The sequence below is a fragment of the Musa acuminata genome, chromosome BXJ2-9, assembly GCF_036884655.1.
Source record: "Musa acuminata AAA Group cultivar baxijiao chromosome BXJ2-9, Cavendish_Baxijiao_AAA, whole genome shotgun sequence".
Classification (NCBI taxonomy): Eukaryota; Viridiplantae; Streptophyta; class Magnoliopsida; order Zingiberales; family Musaceae; genus Musa; species Musa acuminata.
In genome coordinates this window covers 1,649,816-1,672,465 of record NC_088346.1, presented here as the reverse complement: position 1 = coordinate 1,672,465, position 22,650 = coordinate 1,649,816, and the positions used below count along the sequence as shown (strand labels likewise).

The 22,650-nt window shown below is 39.1% G+C and overlaps 1 protein-coding gene across 2 annotated transcripts; it reads left to right on the top strand.

The window, feature by feature from the left end:
- Positions 1 to 3,157: 3,157 nt before the first annotated feature.
- On the top strand, positions 3,158 to 22,592 carry LOC135622339 (cycloeucalenol cycloisomerase-like). 2 transcript variants are annotated; one of them, XM_065124107.1, is made up of 8 exons: positions 3,159 to 3,294; positions 3,361 to 3,512; positions 3,972 to 4,055; positions 4,913 to 4,954; positions 5,611 to 5,721; positions 19,572 to 19,763; positions 21,753 to 21,850; positions 22,213 to 22,592. In XM_065124107.1, the coding sequence occupies exons 1-8, from the start codon at positions 3,219 to 3,221 to the stop codon at positions 22,409 to 22,411; spliced, it is 954 nt and encodes a 317-aa protein (XP_064980179.1). In that variant the 5' UTR covers positions 3,159 to 3,218; the 3' UTR covers positions 22,412 to 22,592. The 2 variants fall into 2 exon arrangements, with proteins under 2 accessions (XP_064980180.1, XP_064980179.1); XM_065124108.1 differs by lacking the exon at positions 5,611 to 5,721 and having other exon boundaries at positions 3,158 to 3,294.
- Positions 22,593 to 22,650: the final 58 nt, after the last annotated feature.

Below are 22,650 nucleotides of genomic sequence, written 5' to 3'. Positions count from 1 at the left end.
CCCTTCCTTGATCCCTTATCCTTTTTCCCTCTTTTGTTGTTTTGCATTTGTATTTACATCGATGGAGATGTCAAGTGTTAGACATCTACATCGTTCTCTTCTTGGTCAATTCCGATAAAACTTTCGATGAACGTTCGAACTTCCGATGAACTCTCAAACTCCCAACTAAATCTCGTACTTGACTCCGAGACTTCATTTTACTTTATGCCTTAATCACTATCGTAGTTAATCTTGCACACTTAAAATATATTTCGATCTAGATAATTATTACAAAACTTAAATCAAATATTGTTCGGCATGTTATTGGTTCATCGAACGCTTCATCCAATTCTTCGGCGCATCGTCCTCTCTTGTGGCCTATTGCCTAATCGGCCAGTTGACCTCCGTAACTCCGATTTCTTTGATGCAATTTTTGCTCTTCTTGGCTCGATGCCCGAACCCATGGCCTGAAGCCTTCTGTTGAGATCCTCCAACTCGATATCTAATCTTCTGACATATTCTACTTCAGCTCAACATGATTCTTCCTACTTTTAATTGTCTTTCCTTAATCGAAGATTCCTGCGTCACTCAAAACGTAGATCAAATTATAAATACTATCAATTGGTCTCATCATCAAAATCCGAGATTCAATACACCCGACACATCTCTAAGGACATCCCCGCATCATTCTTGCCAACCATAACCACAATAGCCACCCGCACCATCCGATGCTTAAGTTAGTTTTATGATGGTTTTATAAAGTAAAAGGGTTAGTTGTAAAAAGATCCAACCCCCTAAACTAGTGTTAAAGATTGACTTTTATATATATTCGATCGAAGGAATTACTTGTATCTTGCCCACGGGGCCGATAAGCTTGTGATGACCTAACACATTTCTTCTAGTATTTTGCCCACGAAGATTGATCGAGAGGGGGTAAACCCGATCAATCGGTTGTAGATTATTATTTATGAAGATCGATCGGATCGAAACAAAATGGCTTCGCATAGACTATTGTATTGATCCATCATATTTTCCTCCGTATCAGTGTCTTATGGGGGGGATGATTGACCCCCACCCCCTTTTTTTTTTTCATTAGCACCTCATCTCTGTGATCACCAGCTGGAGGATACAATTAGTTACCAAAATAATTCCTATCAAAATCCATTATAAAAAATTATCAAGCTATTGTAATAGAGATTATGTGATCTTGTCCGTCGTCAACGAGAGCATCAGAGAAATCAGAATCATCTTGATCCATATTGATTCTTAACAAAAGGGATTAATATATTACATAATTTAAGAATTTTCATCAATACAATTAAATAATTAAATAATTCTTGGTTCCCATCCAACCCCACCTCCTACCTTCAACTCCATAGAAGAAAAAATGATGATTAGATAATATAATTCTTCATTTAGATGAGTATCTTTTAAATTTAATATCCTGTCAATGTCTGTGTTCAAATTTGCATCTACTGATTAGAAATAAATATGGAGACATTGATTGTGCTAGTTAGCTTAGGTAGTAAAACTTTTCAGATCACTGAAAGTTTTTGCGATTAGGCATTATTTGATTCACATAATCGATACGTTGCACGTACATATAGATGACTGCAAAACTTAATGCCAATCTTAGTCTAGTTTCTTAGATATTAGTTAAAAGTGCTGTATTGCGCACAAGACTCTCACTAACGATAAGGTCATTTAGTCTTGTATTGATCGAGGGGTATGGAACTAAGACTCATAAGTTCGTTGAGTCTCCTTCACCCTTAAAGATATTTTTTGAAACTTAATCGAAAGGATAAAATCATACTAGTACATCCATAGCTCAAAAACAAATAATTCTTTACGAGACTATGCATCATTTGGTAGCATACCCTCTAACAACTACTCAATCACATCAGTGCCAACCAGGAGCATTAAAGTCAACATGACGGACCGTGTCGACACCACACCCCTCGAGTACGATGTCGCCCCCACAAAGATCGAGACGACACCGACCGAGTACGACGTCGCCTCGCAAAGATCGGGATGACATCGATCGGGTACGATACCACCCCACAAAGATCGGGCAGTGCCAATCGAGTACGAAGCCGCCTCGTAAAGATCAGGACGATGCTGACTGAGTACAACGTTGCCCCATCGAATCGGGACGACGCCGATCGAGTGCGACATCGTTGTTTGGCGTTGTGGTATAAAGGACGCCCGATGTTTGCACGAGAAGTGAGTTCGCTGTTTAATGAGTCGACGACCATAAATGTGTCAGGTAAGGCTAGTCCCCATGCATAAGGTATAAAAACCTATCTCCGAGTCAGCGCTGATGGGGATTTCCTCGTTTTCACCCAGTTCCAACTAAATCTTCAGAGGAGTCGAGTCGGGAAATCCTCCTCCCGACTTCAACTTGTGTGCAGGAGTCAGGTGATAAGGAAGGAGGCGACTAATCAAAGGGGAACCTTCGTATTCTGGAAGTGGGGTTCGAGCTCGACCCAACCGGACGACGATTTTTGCTGCCCGAGCATTCACACGGGCGATCTTGCATATCCGGGATAGGACCGAACCGTGCTAACTCCTCAACCACGATGCAAAGGTTCAGCAACCGGTTTAAAAGGGTCAAAATACAGAGTATTATTCTTGCAAGAGAAGAGACTTTTCCTGTGTTAATTAGATCTCAAATACATTCGAGATTTAATTTTAATTTTAATTTTCTCTTTCCTAGGAAAGGAGAACAAGAATTAGTGAGAAGTTGCAGGAGCTTGTGCCTCTAACATGGACAAGGTAGTACATTCAGGAGCTTATCATTCTTGTAATATAAAATCATCAATTCGAAATTTTCCCTGGCGAACAATGGTGGATAGAAACGTATCGAGGGTGACACCATTACTGTTGATCGTCGTTGAGGACCTCTGGAAAATTTCTCGACCCAGCTATTTATGGAAAGGGCACATCAAAATACAATCCTTGTGATTTCTCCAAAGTCGTTAAATCCAACTTGCGAATCGCAGAGTGACAGTACTTTATTTCTCCTGTGCGGTTTGCATCATAACCCATGACTTGCACTTAATGATATATTACATGCAGCTGCAATAAGTTTGCTTTGATTAGGACGCCTTTGCTGAGGGATCATACAGCTCAGCACTGCGCATATTACATACGTGTGGTTGGTATCACACTCGACTCCGGTAACCTTACCGGACCCTCCCGCGGCCGCCTCGTTCCAATAAATTTGGAGGCAGCGCTGGATGTGTGAAGGCAGAACGAGCGGAGGCGTGCGCTCCTCGCATCACATTGCGACCGCGCGACGGGAGAACGGGAGCGGTAAGTGCGCCACGCGTCCTGCGTCACTCGGCTTTTTCTATTTTCTCACCGCCGACGTTGTTGCAGGCTTCGGCGGTGGGATGGCAGCGGACAGCTCTGAGAGCTTGTGGTTCGCGTCGAATCCGAGCAAGAGGTGGGGGGAGGCGTTCTTCTTGCTCTACACGCCCTTTTGGCTCACCCTCTGCCTCGGGATCATAGTCCCCTACAGGCTTTACGAGGTCTGAACCTTTGTCTTTTCACTTTGGGGTTCCTTTTCGCACCTTGCTTGGGTTCGATTTGGGATCTATTACTGCTCTTTCACGGGAGGGTTTGAGATAAAGTTCGAACCTTTTTACGTCCCTTTTTTTTTTTAATGATGACCTTTTGTGTGGTCCATTGAGGTTTTTGATCCATTAAATCGATATATCCATTAAAAAAAGTACACTTTTTTCTTAAGCTAATGAATGTATCTAGTCATTTCAGCATTTTTTCCCCAAATGTATCGATATATCTACACTTCTGGTCACCAGATTGAAATGTGCGGTGGGGTATAATTTGAGAGGAAATAAATGGACGGTGGGTTAACTTGTTGAGCGAGGAACTATTCCTTCTTTATTATATGATTGTTATATAATTTGATGTAATGCTGGTGATGAAGACATCATGAGAGGTTGTAATTTGATCATCATAAATGACAGAGATTCACAGAATTGGAGTATCTGATCATCGGGTTGGTTTCTTCTGTCCCAGCTTTCTTGATACCCCTCCTGATCATGGGGAAGGTGCGCACTTTCAGATCCTGACTCTTGCATTATAAACATTTCTTGCTGGTGTAATTGTTTGAGAACAGTACCATTTGGCTATTTCAGTCTTGTTCATGGCATTAGTCTCCATCGGCTTTGTTAATGATTGTAGGTTCTGGTTCTTGTGAGTGGTTATTCTGCCTTCAACTAGATGCCAGTTGAACTTTGCTTAGTCTCTTGGATTTGTAATGTTATGGGGCAATCAACTATTTTATTTCTTTGCATTATTTAATCTATAGGTATCTACACATTGTATTGGAACTACAATGGATATGTTGCTTGTATCTTGCACAATGTTCTTTTATTTCACTGCTTTAAAAGCGTACTCTTTTATGTGATCATGTGAATGTTAAGACCAATACTGTCTTTACATGTGGTTGGAGTTTTTTTTTTGAAGTCTATCGCCTTTAGTCTCGCTTTACTACTTTAAAGCATGCTATTGATGCAAATATACTCAAGATATAAATCTCTCTTTTAAATGCCTTCGAACATGGTTAGTGATCATTAGTTATGTAAATAAGCTTTTCACATCATTCATTTTTTGACTGCATATTTGAAGAACAACAACCAAAGACAAACTAACAATGGAGAAAATGTTTAGAAATAGAAAACATAAAGTATTTTTTTAACTGATTCACTAAAGACAGAGAAAAATAAGTACTTAAACCGGGGAACAGATAAGAGTTTCCCAGTACATGTCTACTGATGTACCACTTACATTCTTGATTGTACAAATTTTCTGTCTACTCATAATTCACAATTCAAAGAAGCTTTGATACTGAATACACTAAGTATATGTAACTCATATTAAAGGCAGTATCCATTCACTGTTGCAGGCAGACAGTTGCAAATGCTGGAGAGATCGATACTGGGTGAAGGTATTTTCTTTTTGTGGAACTCTAGTAATTTTTTTTATTGTTTAAGTGCATACGTTGACTTAGATTTGTCTCTCAGTCATGTTGTAGGAGTTGCGATCCGTTTACACGATGGTTTTCCTAGGCATGAAGATGCAAGTGACTCTGTTGCAGTGATAAATTGTTGTGTACAGATTTATCAGTTTAGGAATAATGGAAAACTAAAATCACTTGGTGAAACTTCCATGATCTATGTAGTTCTGATGATATCATCACAGAGTAATGATAACCATAGTCATCTTGTATGATTTTGCTTTCTTTTTAAATTGATTTACTCATTTTATGGATTCTGCATTTATGATGGTTTATACAATTATTGTCTCATACAGATACATTATGATAAATACTTGAAGCTTATGGTCTTCTGATGCAATTGTGAATATCCTCTCATGATTGGAGTGTTCTGTTTCTTATTCAACAGAAATCAGTAGCAGAGAAGCATTAACAAAAATAACAGATCTATGCATTACTAAAAACAGTAAAATGTTTTCTATCAATATTGCCATTTTTTATATAACCACTTTGTAGTTTTTGGTAAGTTCAACTTGTTTCAGGGACTTGTACCACAATCCTTGCTTTTTTTTAACATCATGTGAGATCTTCTCATCTTGTTGCTGCAGGCAAATCTGTGGATTATAATTTTTAGTTATGTTGGGAATTACTTCTGGACTCATTATTTCTTCACGGTACTTGGAGCGTCATACACTTTTCCTTCATGGAGAATGAACAATGTAACAAACTAGACTTAATGGTGCTAATTTTGTCTTTTTCCTTATAATTTCTGTTTGGCTTGCATCTATTAGTATATAATTTTGTAAGAGAGTTCAACTTTGGACCTCAATGAGTTATGTATCTAATATCAAAGTTTTTTTTTAACTCGAAGAGTTTGATGCATAAATTTGAGACAAGCAATGCAGTTTAGGATACTGGACCAGTGGGTAGTGTCCATGACGGCGTATAGACACACGATACATGGGTTTGTACCATGGTACCATTTTGATACATGGGCATGCACAAGACCTTGGGTGGATGGTGGGCTTACTGTCACGACCTTTGCTGGTTTTGCCTAAGGCGTGCGGCACCCTCGCGCGTCCGTCCGCAAAGCTCAGCCTCCCCGAAGCCTCCCATTGTCCCTTAGGACCAACGAAAGAGAGAACGGGTTAAAGAGAACGTCTCAATCGGGATCCACAAGCAAACATATCCGAAAAACACTTCATAGACAATGCAAATTACAAACAGACTTTACAAGCTCTGAATAGTGGCACAACAAAGGGTAAAATGGTCCATTACAGACCGAAAAGCTCTCGCACGTGTCCACATGACACAACCTTTATTTACAAGCCTAAAGAGGCCACCAACCCAACTAACATGGGACTATTTAGCCTTCGGCCGCCCCTCTATCTGCTGTACAAGGCATGAACATGCCAAAAGACAACGGACAGACATAAGCATTACATCCAACATCTTGTTCCAACATCTTGTTTAGAAGTTTGTCCGTTACATTCTCCCCCACTTATCCCTTCGACGTCCTCGTCGAAGCCTTTGTGAACACTGCAACTCTTCGCCTTTGCTGAGTCTTCAATCTTCCGCTCCAACTGCAATGCGCCTCCTGGCTCCCAGCTGCTCTCCGCTGCTGTTTTTGAGTAGTCGAACCTTTGATCCGCCATGCTTGTAATCACATCAAATATTTAAGTTAGGAATTGATTTTCTTTCCTTACTTGTTATTATAATTTAAGGAAATCTTAATCTACTTCCTTGTTTGTTGATATGAATTAAGGAAATAACTAGTAAGTATTCCAAATATGATGATATCATATTTGTTAGTATATTAAATGGAAATAATTTATATTAAATAAATACGAAAATTAAAATTTATTTCCCTTAATAGAGGCTCACCTCCTCCTATTTAAAGGGGAGGGATCTCTCTCCTTCGTTCCTCACCTAGTCGAGCATGTCAGTGGGAGGAACGAGGAGTTACACCCTATTGACAAGAGAACGAGGAGTTATACCCTGTTGACAAGAGGTAGGTTTCCCTACCTTTCTTAAATTTAAAAGTTTTAGCTTTTATTTTGATTCTTTAAATGTTGAAAGTTTTATACTTTGAAAAATATGTATCAATTCTTTAAATGTCAAATTTTTTGTATTAAAGTAATCAGTTAAAGTTTTCATAATATTCTTTGACCCATGATTAAGGTTTTTATTGTAGAATTAAATATGTTAAAAAGGTATATGTTTTATATGATATAATTTATGTATTATAGTTTATCTTTAATCTTATCTGGATTAAAATCTTGTTAGACTAGAATATGTTATCTAAAATCTTTTTTTTGATATTCTTTGATCTGAAATTTAAAATATATTATTATGAATGATTTAAAATATGACTAGAATATGTTGAAATTTTATGTGTTGAAAACATGATTTTTATTTGAATTTAGAAAGCTATTTCCTTGTGTTAAAACTTATCTCCTAGTCCCTCTTTTAATGTCTTATGATTTCTAGTCAAATTGAGAATGTTATTTCTTTGTATTAAAACTTTTCTCCTCATCTATCTTTTAATGCATTATTATGTTTTCATTTATGTTGTTAATGGGTATGTGCTATGACTAGTCCATGGGCCAGGACTGGGCCAGTTTTATGTAATGCATGCTCAATCATGTATAATGCACATGACCAGTAGATGGACTGGCTCAACCTAACCCAATATTATTGTTGAACTTGAGCCCAAATATTGATTGAATTAAACTAGACTTGATTAGTCTAGATCAATTCAGGGTGATTCCGAATTGATTGACTTATTCAAGTTAGTTTAACCTAAATTGAACTTAATCTAGTCTAAATTATACTAGTCTAGGGTGGTTCCAGACCAGTTAAATAAGGATTAGAGATCAGTTCAGTTAGGCTCTAGTAAATCGAGTTCAATTGAATCGATTAAACTAGAGTTCAAGTCAATTGAGGGTTAATTTATATTATTTGATATTGATGATTTTTGAAAGAGATGTTTTAAATAGGTTATTTCATCCCGAAATGGATATGACCAGTGTGAGAATATATTCCTGCCGAGAGCAGGTAGGGCGATTCCCTTCGGGGATTAGCGGGTCGTCAGACGTGGCGACTGGACGGTTCCTCCATCCGCTGTTGGGAGGAACGTGTCCCCACTTTGGCGGGTGTGGGACACCACTTCATCCGCTGTTGGGAGTGTGATATGAGTTTGCCTCCATCCGCTGTTGGGAGAACACAAACTCATCCCGTAGGATAAAGCCTCTCCATCCGCTGTTGGGGGAGTGCTCCTTCGGGTACTTGATATACGCCAATGGGATGATTGATTGAATTTTGGTCATGTATTTATCTTGATTTGACTTTTGGGGTTCCTACTCAGCGTTGCTGAATTTTATTTGTTTTTGATTTTCAGAGCAGCCTCCCTCTAGTACTAAATCGGATTCCAGTGGAGAGCGAACATTCCTCTACTGCTAGGTAGAGCCACTTGGATGACTCTTGAAGTTAACTTTTCTATTTGTAATTTGATGAATAAATGAATTGTAATAAATGGTTATAGATGATGAATAAAGTGATGTTTATTTATTTGGCCTGTGTGAAAATATATGAAAAAAAAAAAAAAAATCCAGGATGTGACAATTTTTATGGTATCAGAGCATGGTCTAGGGCCTGTAGGTGTATTAGGTCCCTTGATTGACTTTAACCTATTATAAGAGTAATAGAGCCAATTCCAAAAATTAGTGGTTTTATCACTCGGGGTGCTCATGGTCGCAATGCTACTAGTGTACGCACTCGGAGAGGTGTTCATACAAATAATAAGTTGGAAACTCTTTGACAATTGATCAGATATATAGAAACTGTGTTATTACTATTAAAGGTCATGATTTGCTAGTAGATCTTATTATACTAGAATTTCAAGATTTCGATGCTATCTTGGGTATGGACTGACTTTCAACATACCATGCAAGTGTCGATTGTTTCTGGAAGACTATTACTTTTTCACCCTTAGATCAACCATCTTTCAAGTTCATTGGGATTCAAGAAAAGTTCCCTTCTATTATTTCAGCCTTGAGTGCTACCCAACTATTACTGAAGGGATGTCAGGGATACTTGGCCTTTATTTCTGGAGAAAAATCTAAGAAGCCAGTATTAAAGGACATCCCCATTGTACGGGATTTTCCAGATGTTTTTCCTGAAGATCTACTTGCACTGTCACCAAATAGACAGATTGAATTTACAATTTATCTTCTACCTGGTACTGCACCTATTTCTAAACCTCCATATAGAATGGCACCAATTGAGTTGAAGGAGTTAAAGAAACAGATCCAAGAGCTTTTGGACAAGGGTTTTATTCGACCTAGTGTATCACCTTGGGGTGCCCCTGTCCTATTTGTGAAGAAGAAAGATGGATCTATGCAACTATGCATTGATTATAGACAACTCAAGTGACCATAAAGAATAAATATCCCCTTCCCCGAATAGATGACCTATTTGATCAACTTCAAGGTACTCAGGTATACTCGAAAATTGATTTAAGATTTGGGTATCATCAACTGAAATAAGGGAAGGAGACGTACAAAAAAAAAAAAAAAAAAAAAAAAAACTGCTTTTAGAACAAGATATGGTCATTACGAATTCTTAGTAATGCATTTTGGACTCACAAATGCACCGACTGCCTTCATGGATCTTATGAATAGGGTGTTCCACCCTTATCTTGATAAATTTGTAATTGTGTTCATTGATGATATCTTGATCTACTATAAAAGCATAGCAGAGCATGAACACCATCTTAAGATAGTTTTGGAAGTCCTAAGGCAAGAGAGACTATATGCCAAACTAAGCAAGAGCAACTTCTGGCTCAATGAAATTATGTTTCTCGGTCATGTAATTTCAAGTGCTGGTATATCTGTTGACCCTCATAAGATTGAAGCCGTGATAAAATGGAAGCAACCTTCTAATGTTTCAGAGATTAGAAGCTTTTTAGGTTTGGTTGGATACTATAGAAGATTCGTAGAAGACTTTTCAAAAATAGTAGCACCATTGACCAGATTGACACAAAAGAATATAAAGTTCATGTGGGATGATAAATGTCAACAAAGTTTTCAAGAATTGAAGAAGGAATTAACCAGTGCTCCTATATTGGTGATTCCTTCGGGGGGAGAAGGTTTTGTAGTGTATAGCGACGCCTTACTACAAGGGCTTGGTTACGTTCTAATACAAAACGAGAGGGTAGTTGCTTATGCATCGAGGTAATTAAAGCCTCATGAGAAGAACTATCCTACTCATGACTTAGAGTTAGCAACTATCATTTCTGCACTGAAAATTTGGAGGCATTATCTCTATGGACAGACTTTTGAAATCTTCACGGATCATAAGAGTCTCAAATATATTTTCACACAGAAAGATTTAAATATGAGACAAAGAAGGTGGTTGGACTTTCTAAAGGATTATGATTTTAATATCAACTACCATCCTGGGAAAGCTAATGTAGTTGCTGATGCCTTAAGCAGAAATACCTATAGTCTTCTAGCCTATATGAATATTCAAAGGAATTCTATGATGACGGAGTTGGCAGACTTAAAACTTAAACTTTTATCGGAGATAAATAAAGGTTTTCTTGCGTGTCTGATGGCACAATTATATTTGGTGGAAAAGGTTAAAGAAAGTCAGAAGGAAGATACATATCTTCAAATGATAGTTAAGGACATAGCTCAAGGATCTAGACCTGAATTCCTCCAAGCTGAAGATGGTTCTATTACATTCTATAATCGACTTTGTGTTCCCGAAAGCCATCCAGTAAAGATGCAATTATTGGATGAGGCACATAGATCAAAATTTAATATCCATCCCGGGACTACTAAGATGTATCGAGATTTACGCCAAAACTATTGGTGGCGTGGTATGAAGAGAGATATAGTAGAGTTTATTTCTAAATGTCTGATATGTCAACAGGTGAAGATAGAACATCGAGTACCTGCGGGAAAGTTGCAAAGGATTTCGATTCCTGAATGGAAGTGGGAGCAAGTCACTATGGATTTTGTGACAGGATTACCCAAGACTATGAAAGGATATGACAGAATTTGGGTAATAGTAGACAGACTTACTAAATCTGCTCACTTCCTTCCTATTAACAAGAAGTATTCATTGGATAAACTAGCAAGCTTATATATTAAGGAAATCATTCGATATCATGGGGTGCCAGTTAGCATTATCTCATATAGAGATCCAAGATTCACCTCTAAATTTTGGGGAAATCTATAAAAATCTTTGGGCACGCAGTTAAAATTTAGTACAACTTTCCACCCCCAAACTGATGGCCAATCTGAAAGGACAATACAAACTCTTGAAGATCTCTTAAGAGCATGTGCTTTAGACTTTGGTGGTAGTTGGGATATGCAATTGCATCTAATTGAGTTTTCTTATAATAATAGTTACCACTCTAGCATACAGATGGCTCCATTTGAAGCTCTTTATGGAAGAAAGTGCAGATCACCTGTATATTGGGATGAGGTGGGAGAACGGAAGCTTTTGGGACCTCAGTTAATTCAAAAAGATGCTGATAATATTCGAATTATACGCCAAAGATTATTAACAGCTCAAAGTCGTCAGAAAAGTTATGCAGATCGAAGGCGAAGAGATCTAGAGTTCGAAATTGGTGAGCACGTCTTCTTAAAGGTGTCGCCAACCAAGGGAGTTATGAGGTTTGGTCAAAGGGGAAAGTTAGCCTCAAGATTTATTGGCCCATTTGAGATCTTACAAAAGGTTGGGCCTGTAGCATACAGATTGGCATTGCCCTCGGCTTTGGCTAGCATCCATGATGTATTCCACGTGTCAATGCTTCAAAGATATATCAGGGATCCATCACATGTCATATCTTACCAACCTCTATAATTACGAGATGATGTCACTTTTAGAGAACAACCAACCCAGATCTTGAAAAGAAAAGAACATGTTCTAACGAACAAAATTATACCTTTGGTAAAGATTTGTTGGCAACACCATTCAGACCAAGAGGCAACATGGGAAAGAGAAGAAGATATACGAGAGCAATATCCTCATCTATTCTATTAAGGTAAGCTAAATTTGGGGACCAAATTTCCTATAGGAGGGGAGAAATGTAATCACATCAAATATTTAAGTTAGGAATTGATTTTCTTTCCTTACTTGTTATTATAATTTAAGGAAATCTTAATCTACTTCCTTGTTTGTTGATATGAATTAAGGAAATAACTAGTAAGTATTCCAAATATGATGATATCATATTTGTTAGTATATTAAATGGAAATAATTTATATTAAATAAATACGAAAATTAAAATTTATTTCCCTTAATAGAGGCTCACCTCCTCCTATTTAAAGGGGAGGGATCTCTCTCCTTCGTTCCTCACCTAGTCGAGCATGTCAGTGGGAGGAACGAGGAGTTACACCCTATTGACAAGAGAACGAGGAGTTATACCCTGTTGACAAGAGGTAGGTTTCCCTACCTTTCTTAAATTTAAAAGTTTTAGCTTTTATTTTGATTCTTTAAATGTTGAAAGTTTTATACTTTGAAAAATATGTATCAATTCTTTAAATGTCAAATTTTTTGTATTAAAGTAATCAGTTAAAGTTTTCATAATATTCTTTGACCCATGATTAAGGTTTTTATTGTAGAATTAAATATGTTAAAAAGGTATATGTTTTATATGATATAATTTATGTATTATAGTTTATCTTTAATCTTATCTGGATTAAAATCTTGTTAGACTAGAATATGTTATCTAAAATCTTTTTTTTGATATTCTTTGATCTGAAATTTAAAATATATTATTATGAATGATTTAAAATATGACTAGAATATGTTGAAATTTTATGTGTTGAAAACATGATTTTTATTTGAATTTAGAAAGCTATTTTCTTGTGTTAAAACTTATCTCCTAGTCCCTCTTTTAATGTCTTATGATTTCTAGTCAAATTGAGAATGTTATTTCTTTGTATTAAAACTTTTCTCCTCATCTATCTTTTAATGCATTATTATGTTTTCATTTATGTTGTTAATGGGTATGTGCTATGACTAGTCCATGGGCCAGGGCTGGGCCAGTTTTATGTAATGCATGCTCAATCATGTATAATGCACATGACCAGTAGATGGACTGGCTCAATCTAACCCAATATTATTGTTGAACTTGAGCCCAAATATTGATTGAATTAAACTAGACTTGATTAGTCTAGATCAATTCAGGGTGATTCCGAATTGATTGACTTATTCAAGTTAGTTTAACCTAAATTGAACTTAATCTAGTCTAAATTATACTAGTCTAGGGTGGTTCCAGACCAGTTAAATAAGGATTAGAGATCAGTTCAGTTAGGCTCTAGTAAATCGAGTTCAATTGAATCGATTAAACTAGAGTTCAAGTCAATTGAGGGTTAATTTATATTATTTGATATTGATGATTTTTGAAAGAGATGTTTTAAATAGGTTATTTCATCCCGAAATGGATATGACCAGTGTGAGAATATATTCCTGCCGAGAGCAGGTAGGGCGATTCCCTTCGGGGATTAGCGGGTCGTCAGACGTGGCGGCTGGACGGTTCCTCCATCCGCTGTTGGGAGGAACGTGTCCCCACTTTGGCGGGTGTGGGACACCACTCCATCCGCTGTTGGGAGTGTGATATGAGTTTGCCTCCATCCGCTGTTGGGAGAACACAAACTCATCCCGTAGGATAAAGCCTCTCCATCCGCTGTTGGGGGAGTGCTCCTTCGGGTACTTGATATACGCCAATGGGATGATTGATTGAATTTTGGTCATGTATTTATCTTGATTTGACTTTTGGGGTTCCTACTCAGCGTTGCTGAATTTTCTTTGTTTTTGATTTTCAGAGCAGCCTCCCTCTAGTACTAAATCGGATTCCAGTGGAGAGCGAACATTCCTCTACCGCTAGGTAGAGCCACTTGGATGACTCTTGAAGTTAACTTTTCTATTTGTAATTTGATGAATAAATGAATTGTAATAAATGGTTATAGATGATGAATAAAGTGATGTTTATTTATTTGGCCTGTGTGAAAATATATGAAAAAAAAAAAAAAAAATCCAGGATGTGACAATGCTGTTTCAACTCACCAATGACTTTGACTCTAGTGTGGGGTTGGCTGAGTTGTGTTGATCCTTGTTGATTCCTGCGGATCCGCCAAATGAAGGAAAAGACCATCCTTACTGCGCCAGTCTCTTAAAAATTCCACATGCTGCTTGAACTGGGTGGATGCTTGTTGGAGCTTTAACGAGCATCGTCTCGTAAACTTCTGAAGTTTTGGGTCCTTCCTCCATAAAATCTGCTCATTGACTCTTCTTTCAGTTAGTTGTCACATCCAAGTAGGTTCGCATCACTTCCGCTTTCGATTGGCATTTCGTTGGGAAATGAAGCGGACAATCTACTCTCAGTAGCACTGATCACCGTTGGTGAGGATTTGACAACTATTGCCTTCCATTATCTTCGAAGGGTCTTTGAACATGTGCAGAGCTCCTCTGCTGGATAGATAAGAGAACTGGGGTACTCGGTTTCGCCCATTCTCTTAAGAGTTGAGAAGGCAAAGGTTACTTTGACTTCGCCCGCCTCCTCGAGGTTGTACTTCATGCATCGAGCTGGTTACTGGTCTTCGCCTGCTCTTTGCTCACACTTCTGAAGCACTTGAAGTGTTTGCACTCCTTGCGTTGAGTTAGCTACTATGATTCACCTTCTCAATGCCATCGAACTTCTGGAATGCGGGAAGTTTTCACCCCAACTTGGAGTAATTCTCTGATAGATGAGGTCGCCTCTGGGATTGAACCGTCTTCTCCATCAACCCTGTCGCCTACTCCACTGAGTAGCAAAGGTACAGCACCGCGTACTGCCTGCTTCGTTCCTTGGTCGTGCACTCTTGCATGACCCGAAGTCCTTCACTTATCGCTATCTTGATGAGAAACTTGTTGACACCGGTCTTACGAAGTTTCTTGGCCTCTGCCCTTCAGCCTTGTCTCGGTACTTGGAGATTGCCTTTGCATGCTCCACCTCCTCGGCCCCTTTCACGACCAAGCGCTCTCCCTCCATGAGAGCAAGGGATCAATGACTTGCACGGAAGTCCCGCCTCTGCGGTACCATGGCGCTGCCATGCCCATGGCCCTACTATCCGTCGCCTCGCCTCTGTATCCCTTTTCTTCACAATCAGTAGAGATGTCTCCGTGACACTCCTCTGAGTCCACATCCATTCTAACTGATGCTTGATTTTGGGTAGCTAAGTCCCTCTGGACTCATCGTCGCTTCCTCGCCCCTTTCGACCCCCTGCTTCAACACCTCTGTGTTCTCCAAGCAGTCCGTTTGGTCGATGGAAAGACAGACTGTAACTCTCATGCATGGCCTCTGCCATCACGTTGTAGAGTTTACACCGATTCTGTTCTCCTTAGCTTCCTTGGTAGCAACGTTCACTTACTCGGCCTTGTCCTCTGACTTGTCGGGCTCCCTTAAGCGAATATGAGCTCTGGAGCAGTCCAACTCTCCAGCTGCTTCGATCATACCTCTGCATGATCAAGTTCCTCCCATGGAACTCACTGGTACTTGCATTCGAACTTTTCCCTTGGTGGAACCCAGCCCCCATATACTGAAGACCAAGGCTTTCATCCGAAGCAAAATTCGATGCACGCACGGAAGACCCGCCTCTGCGGTACCATGGCCTTCACTCCTTGAATCCATAGCCCTTCTTGCCGTCGTGTTATTCACCGAAGTGGAGCTCCCAGTAGCTCCCGATCATACCTTCATATGATCTAGTCCCTCCCGGGACAGATTGTGTGTATCGCATTGCCACGAACTGTTCCACCACGATCCGCTGCACCATGTCGCCTCTTGGTGACATCTCCATTGCATTCTGATCCTTGTGGAATAAACTCGAATTGTGAACCCTCCATGTGTGGCCTCTGCCAATACATCGCAGGGTCCCTTCCACCTTCGATTTTGTTCTCTCCTCTGGCAATCGACCTTCATCCACCCACTCCTGGGTCACACCTAGATGAAGCACCGCTCTAGGACAGTCCGTCGCCTAGTAGCTCTCGAAGTCCACCGACTTCACTGTAATCTGTGCACCATTGTCTGGATCCTGGGCCTCTGCCCCTACCAGCACAATCTCCGCTGCGCACTGCTTCCTTCATAGCAACTCAAATGGCAACACTATGGCATATTCTTCAAGAGTACCCGCCTCTGCGTCCTCTTGCCCCGTGCTAAGGCCCTTCTGAACCCAACTTCGCCTCCGCAAATTGAGTCGCCTTAGTTCCTCCATCAAATGCTTCTCCGAGTTAAGGTGCATGTGCCGTGAAGCTCCCTTCGTCTTTGGCACCATGCAAGATGAGTCCACTCCGTCAGAAAGAAGGACCCATGGAATAACATGATCATACTCTTGCCTCTGCAAGAGTTTATGTCCTTGACCTCTGTCTAAGGAAAACACTGTGCCTCTGCTCCATGTTCCAACTTCTATGCCGGCTCCCTTTATGCGGCTTGGGTACTTCGCCAAGTTACACCCAAGTTGCTCCGCTCCTCGTTCTTGCATTGAGTCGATGGTGGCCCTCGCGCCCACCATTCCACGGGTCAGCCCTCCCTTGAGTCCGATCTCCACATCGACTCCAAGTGTACCTTCATAAGTTGCTTTAGGTCGCTCCCCCACTTGATCTCGCAATGCATCCACCAATGCATTCTCTTGAGCGAGATCATGCGATAACTCCTCGCCGCTTGCTCAGTCCATCGAGCTTCATGAAGTTGTTGTTTGTGAGGTACTCCTCCTCAACATGTGAAGTCCGTCTCACATGATTCTCCCTCTAGAGTGCCGAGACTTATCCCTCCTAGATAACTGTCCCGTTGGAGCAACATCTCTCTTCGTTTCGGAGACCACCATCCACTTGGACTACTCCGATCTGCTGAACAAACTGTGCATTGTTCTGCCTCTTGCAAACACACTTGCTAGATTGCGTCTCCACGTCAATACAGCCACCGCCGCACCCTTCAAGGCCTAGCAACATGCTAAACTCGTTGCACACTTCAGCCTCCTCCGGACGTATCCTTTGCATGCCGAAGAGAAAGTTTCAATGCTCCATGGCGCCGAGTCTCGACCACCTTGGGATGGCCACGAACATTCCATCGTCCGCATACAAGCCCATGCATGAGTACCGAATTCTTCGAGTTAGCAATTCCCCTCACCTCTGTGAGCTTTGCACAACTCTTTCGGTCGCTGAGCAACTCATTCCACTTTGCATGGTCTCATCCTTTGCCAAGCGCCTCGCTTGCCTTGAGCACCATCAAGTAAAGTTGTCAACGTTGAGCCGTAGCTCAAACTCCGGATTCTTCCAAGCTTGCCTGTTCTCGTGGTACCTTTTGCGCGAAGGGTTGGCCATTCCTCTGAATGCCAATGTTAGATGCCCGCTCCTCTGAGCGACTCTTTTCCCTACATCTCCATGCCCGTTTTCCCTCAAACGGTCGCGTGTGCTGACTGCCCTCAACGCAGCCCCGCTAGGTCCCCCACGTTTGCATGTCAAGTGTTTCTATGAGTGCTTGTCCCGCTCTGATACCATAATGTCACGACCTTTGCTGGTTTTGCCTAAGGCGTGCGGCACCCTCGCGCGTTCGTCCGCAAAGGTCAGCCTCCCCGAAGCCTCCCATTGTCCCTTAGGACCAACGAAAGAGAGAACGGGTTAAAGAGAACCCCTCAATCGGGATCCACAAGCAAACATGCCCGAAAAACACTTCATAGACAATGCAAATTACAAACAGACTTTACAAGCTCTGAATAGTGGCACAACAAAGGGTAAAATGGTCCATTACAGACCGAAAAGCTCTCGCACGTGTCCACATGACACAACCTTTATTAACATGAGACTATTTAGCCTTCGGCCGCCCCTCTACCTGCTGTACAAGGCATGAACATGCCAAGAGACAACGGACAGACATAAGCATTACATCCAACATCTTGTTTAGAAGTTTGTCCGTTACACTACGGTGCAGTGTGTGGCTCTTGAGTATCATGTTTATAATATATATATATATATATATATATATATATATATATATATATATATATATATATATATATATATATATATATAAACCCAACTGGACCACCGGAAAGGGGTGGTCCCTGATTCACACCTGTAGTGGTCTGGACAGTTTTTCATTCCTTGGTTTAAAATCTTTTTTACCATAAACCTCCTGTGAAGTATATTATAGCTACACATGCATCTACTTTTTGTTGTATTATATGTTCTTTCATGCTTCCTCTATATATTTGTTTTAATTTTCAGAAAAATGCAGTAGCCATCCCTTTCTAGTCTTCTAAATTTATGCCTTATATAAGACATCAATTTTGTGTTCTCTTGGGGACAAGTATGGTGCTTTTACATTTTCTTACGAGTCATTTCCTTTTTCATCTATGCTTGTGACAAGGCCAACTTCCATGGAGCGAAACCTTAGTATGAATATAAGATAAATATATAGGATTTTCTTTTATAGATAACTCATGGAGGTGCTGAATTAGAATTGCGATCAAATTCATTTGCATCTTGCAAAATTTGTCTAATTTCCTATCTTGACTTAATTCCAATCTTCCATTAATATCTACTGATTCCACTGATGTGAGCATTAAGGAACACTAATATTCCTGCAGAAAGAAATCACATGCCTAAAATAAGTTGACTTTGACAACTCTCGCCCCAAAATACTTGTTCTTGTGTATTATTTTCTCTCAGACTTTTTATGCTGGACTCTCCACAAGTTTCTCTGATCTTCAAAATCTAATGACAAACTAGTGTTTACTAAACGGTTGTACCTACTGATACTTGTTTGGTAAGGTCGAGAACTAGAACATCCAGATGGTTTTTTTTAACATCAAAATAGTGCCTTTTGTTCAGTCAGGATATCACGTCAGCAATGAATATACTATGAAAATTTATTCAAGTAGTAAAGTGCCAGTTCATATAAGATAAGGTGACACAAGCCCTCTCTATTCACATATGCACACAGATATGGTACCTAAAATCCATGATTTAAATTGTTGCTCCCTTGTGCTTTCTTAGAAGAGAATATATGTAAAGGGAGGTTTAAGGATTAGTTCCTTGGCAAGTGGCAACTATATGTATATGTATATGTATATATTTATGTATGCACATACTTGCATGTTCTTTTGTAACTTGATTTGAGACATCTGCTATTTATGATACTGGAAACATAAAGTTTAATGGAGAAATCTCAAAACAAATATTACTTGAAAAAACTGCAGAAAACACCAAAAGTCCTCGAAGTTGCAGATATTGACCTTGTATTATACATAGGATATACAAGCAATTGCAACAGATGGTATTGACTATTGCATTCATGTCAGGCATACACAACAAGTTCAAATATACTTTTTATGTATTTTTGTCATCGGTATCACATTACATTTTTACTATGTTAGACTTCTGACACTGTTGTGATTTAATCTGCAGAACCATATCTTTATACCATTTAATATGCTATCTTGCATAATCTTTTAGCATTTAGTTTTCAGGAAAAACAATTCTTACTGTCTGAAATTGACCATCTGATCTTATGTGACAGGTCCCACATACAACTTTCTTTCTCACTCATTCTTGTTTCCTGTTTTACCATATGACATCTAATATAACACTGCGTAGGCTGCGCCATGTCATTGCTGATTTTCCACAGTCAATTCGACTGGCCAGTGAAGCTGCATGGATTTTGGCTCTTTCTTATTTCATAGCTTACTTGGAGACTTTAGCTATTTCAAATGTACGCATTGCACACTTATATCATTGATTTTTGATGATTTTGTGCCATCTTCTACGTTGTCTATTTCTTGTTACACATGGAGGCTAGTTCTCACAAATCTTACAGCTAGAGTGTTTGTCTTTGATAATTTCTTATGATCAAGTAATTTTAAATTTTAGTTATTAATCAAGTAACATTTTGGCCAATTACAAATTGTCTATTTGCATAATAAAAAATTGTTAAACTGATGTAATTTCTGCTAAACATGGTGCTTTAAGCCAAACTTGTCTTTCAAGAATATATTTAGAAATGTGCATTGCATTGCCTACTCTTTTTCTTGTGTTTTCTCTTTTTTTCGATGAATTCATTGCATTGCCTGATGTTACACAGTGATTTAGAAATGTGCCCAAGCGCTCGGGGAAGGCAAGGTGAGGCCCAAGCACCTTGCACAATAGTTGAGCAACACGCTTCAGTGAAGCATTGCCTGAACCTAGGCGTTAGGCGCCTCGGGCGAGTACTCGATTGAAGCAAAGCAACTGAACCAGATGATCAACTCTAGTTCGATTGAACAATACCTTAGTTGGTTGATTGAACCAACTAAGCAAAATAGTAAATCCCCCCGTGTGACCTCGACTCATAAACCCTACTTCGTTGCTCCGACTTACCTCTGCACCCTCCGCTGCTTTTGTGCGTAGTCGTCGCCAACGCACAAGTCCGACGCTTCCTCTACTATCAACGGATAGCTTCGAAGTTTCATGCACAGTTTCCTCTGTCGCTGTTGCTTCCATGTGCAGCTCCTTCGACCATCGAGGGATAGGACCATAGTTTCCTGCACCACCCATATAAAGCTTCCTCCGTCACTACTGTTATCGTCCATAATTTCCTCCGTCATCGCTGTCGTTATTCAAAAGTTCCTCCATCACCATTGCCCTCTCCTTCCCCATGTTCCACCATTAGTGTCTCTTTTCTCCCCCCTCTTAACTGCTGTTAGTAGTGGATTAAATACTGTTAATAGTAGATTGTTAATTCTTGATATTAAAATTACAACTAAGTATTAACTACTGTTACCATATAATAGTCCCTATTTAGATTGTTAATCTCTATTTATTTAGAACTGTTATTAGGGTTTTAGGATTAATGACAAGTGTACAAAGCAATTCAGAATATTCATCAAAAAATTCTATAAAGGATCCTGCTTGGAAATGCAATCATTTAAAGGATCCTAAAGATCTTAATAATTCAATTTAATGCCATATTTTTATTTATACAATTATATTGATCAATTGTATTATATATTTTTTATATGTTAATATTTCATAGCGTCTCGTTTCGTTCGGGCGATCGCCTAGTGTTTCGGGTATTTTGGGACCTTGGCGCCTTTTGGCACCTAGCATTTTTTAAAACATATTAAATGTATATATGAGCTTAATGCTTTTGTTTCAGAATGCAAGTTGGCTATAATGTCAAGCAGATTGTCAAAAGGAAGCACTAGTGCTCTTGGTTGTGAATACATGCTTTCATTTTTCCCACCTTATCACTTTTCATCTATATGAAGTCCTGGAAACTTCTCTTAGTTGGTTTATGGTTAGAGTCATAGGATGATATTTATAATTGACTCGCTCGCCTTCTTCTTTGAGAATTTTCTTATTTAGTTTAGTTGTTCAATTTTCTCAATAAGTAGTAAATTTATTTCTTTATTCACTGAAAATATGTTTCTACGTTGTTGTACTTGTACCTTATGCAGTAAGTTCTTAAAGAATGATTATGTTATTCATAAAGCTATGTCTATAGGTGAATCATTAGTTAAAATTTTAGCTGCTAGTGTAGCTTGAGCTAAAATGTCAATGTTCTTCAAAGTTCAAACTGAAATACAATCTGCTTTTTTTTTCCTTCTTTCCCCTTTTGTTGCATCAAGAATGACACTTACATAAATAACTTGTGGTCATTTACTTCATTGCTCATATAAATATAACTTTGTATGATATTTGTGTATACTCTGAAAACTTGCAGTTCCCATATTATGAGTTTGTCAATCGGGAATCAATGTACAAAGTAGGATCATTGTTCTATGCAATCTATTTCATCGTGAGCTTCCCTATGTTTTTAAGGTAAGGTAATTTGGGAATATTCATTAATTTGATTATTTTTTGTGATCTGGATGTGAAATATGCTTAACTTAATCCATGCACCTAACTGCATTGAATCTTATGGATAATATCTGAATTTGACCAGACAGCTTCTCTTTTGTATCAGTGAAATCTGTTTTCAATGGAATATATTATCATTCTTTCTTGACAATAATGACTTTGCCATTGCCAAATCTAAGACTTCCCTTTGGTTCATCAATGACAAGGCAACATAATCTTGACAACAAGTTACCATTTGTCAGTGATAAAGTATACAGTGTATCATGCATGATAGCTTATATTGGCTGTGTCTAACCTAACTCGTACATTTTTATGGTTCTCAGGGTAGATGAGAAAGAGGATGAACCATGGGACCTTCCAAGGGTGGCTGTTGATGCACTGGGTGCAGCAATGCTTGTAACTATAATACTTGATTTATGGCGTATATTTCTTGGTCCTATTGTTCCAATTCCAGAATCAAGGCAATGCAGTCAGCCAGGACTTGCATGGTTCCATATACCACAAAGCTCCATGAATATGTGACGTGTAGGACGTTCCCTTTCGCAGACAAACTTTAACTTAAGTTTTAATTATTTTGTATTAACATTATTGTTGAATGAGGCTTGTGGTTCTGCTGCTTTTTAGCATAGCTTGATTTACCTAGAAAGCCAAAAAAATACTGATATTTGTCTTTTTGACTATTAATGTGCACTTTGATTTGACATGACTGCTCCATGACTGCTGTGTAGTAAGTGTAAGTATTCAATACTTTTTCTCTGAGC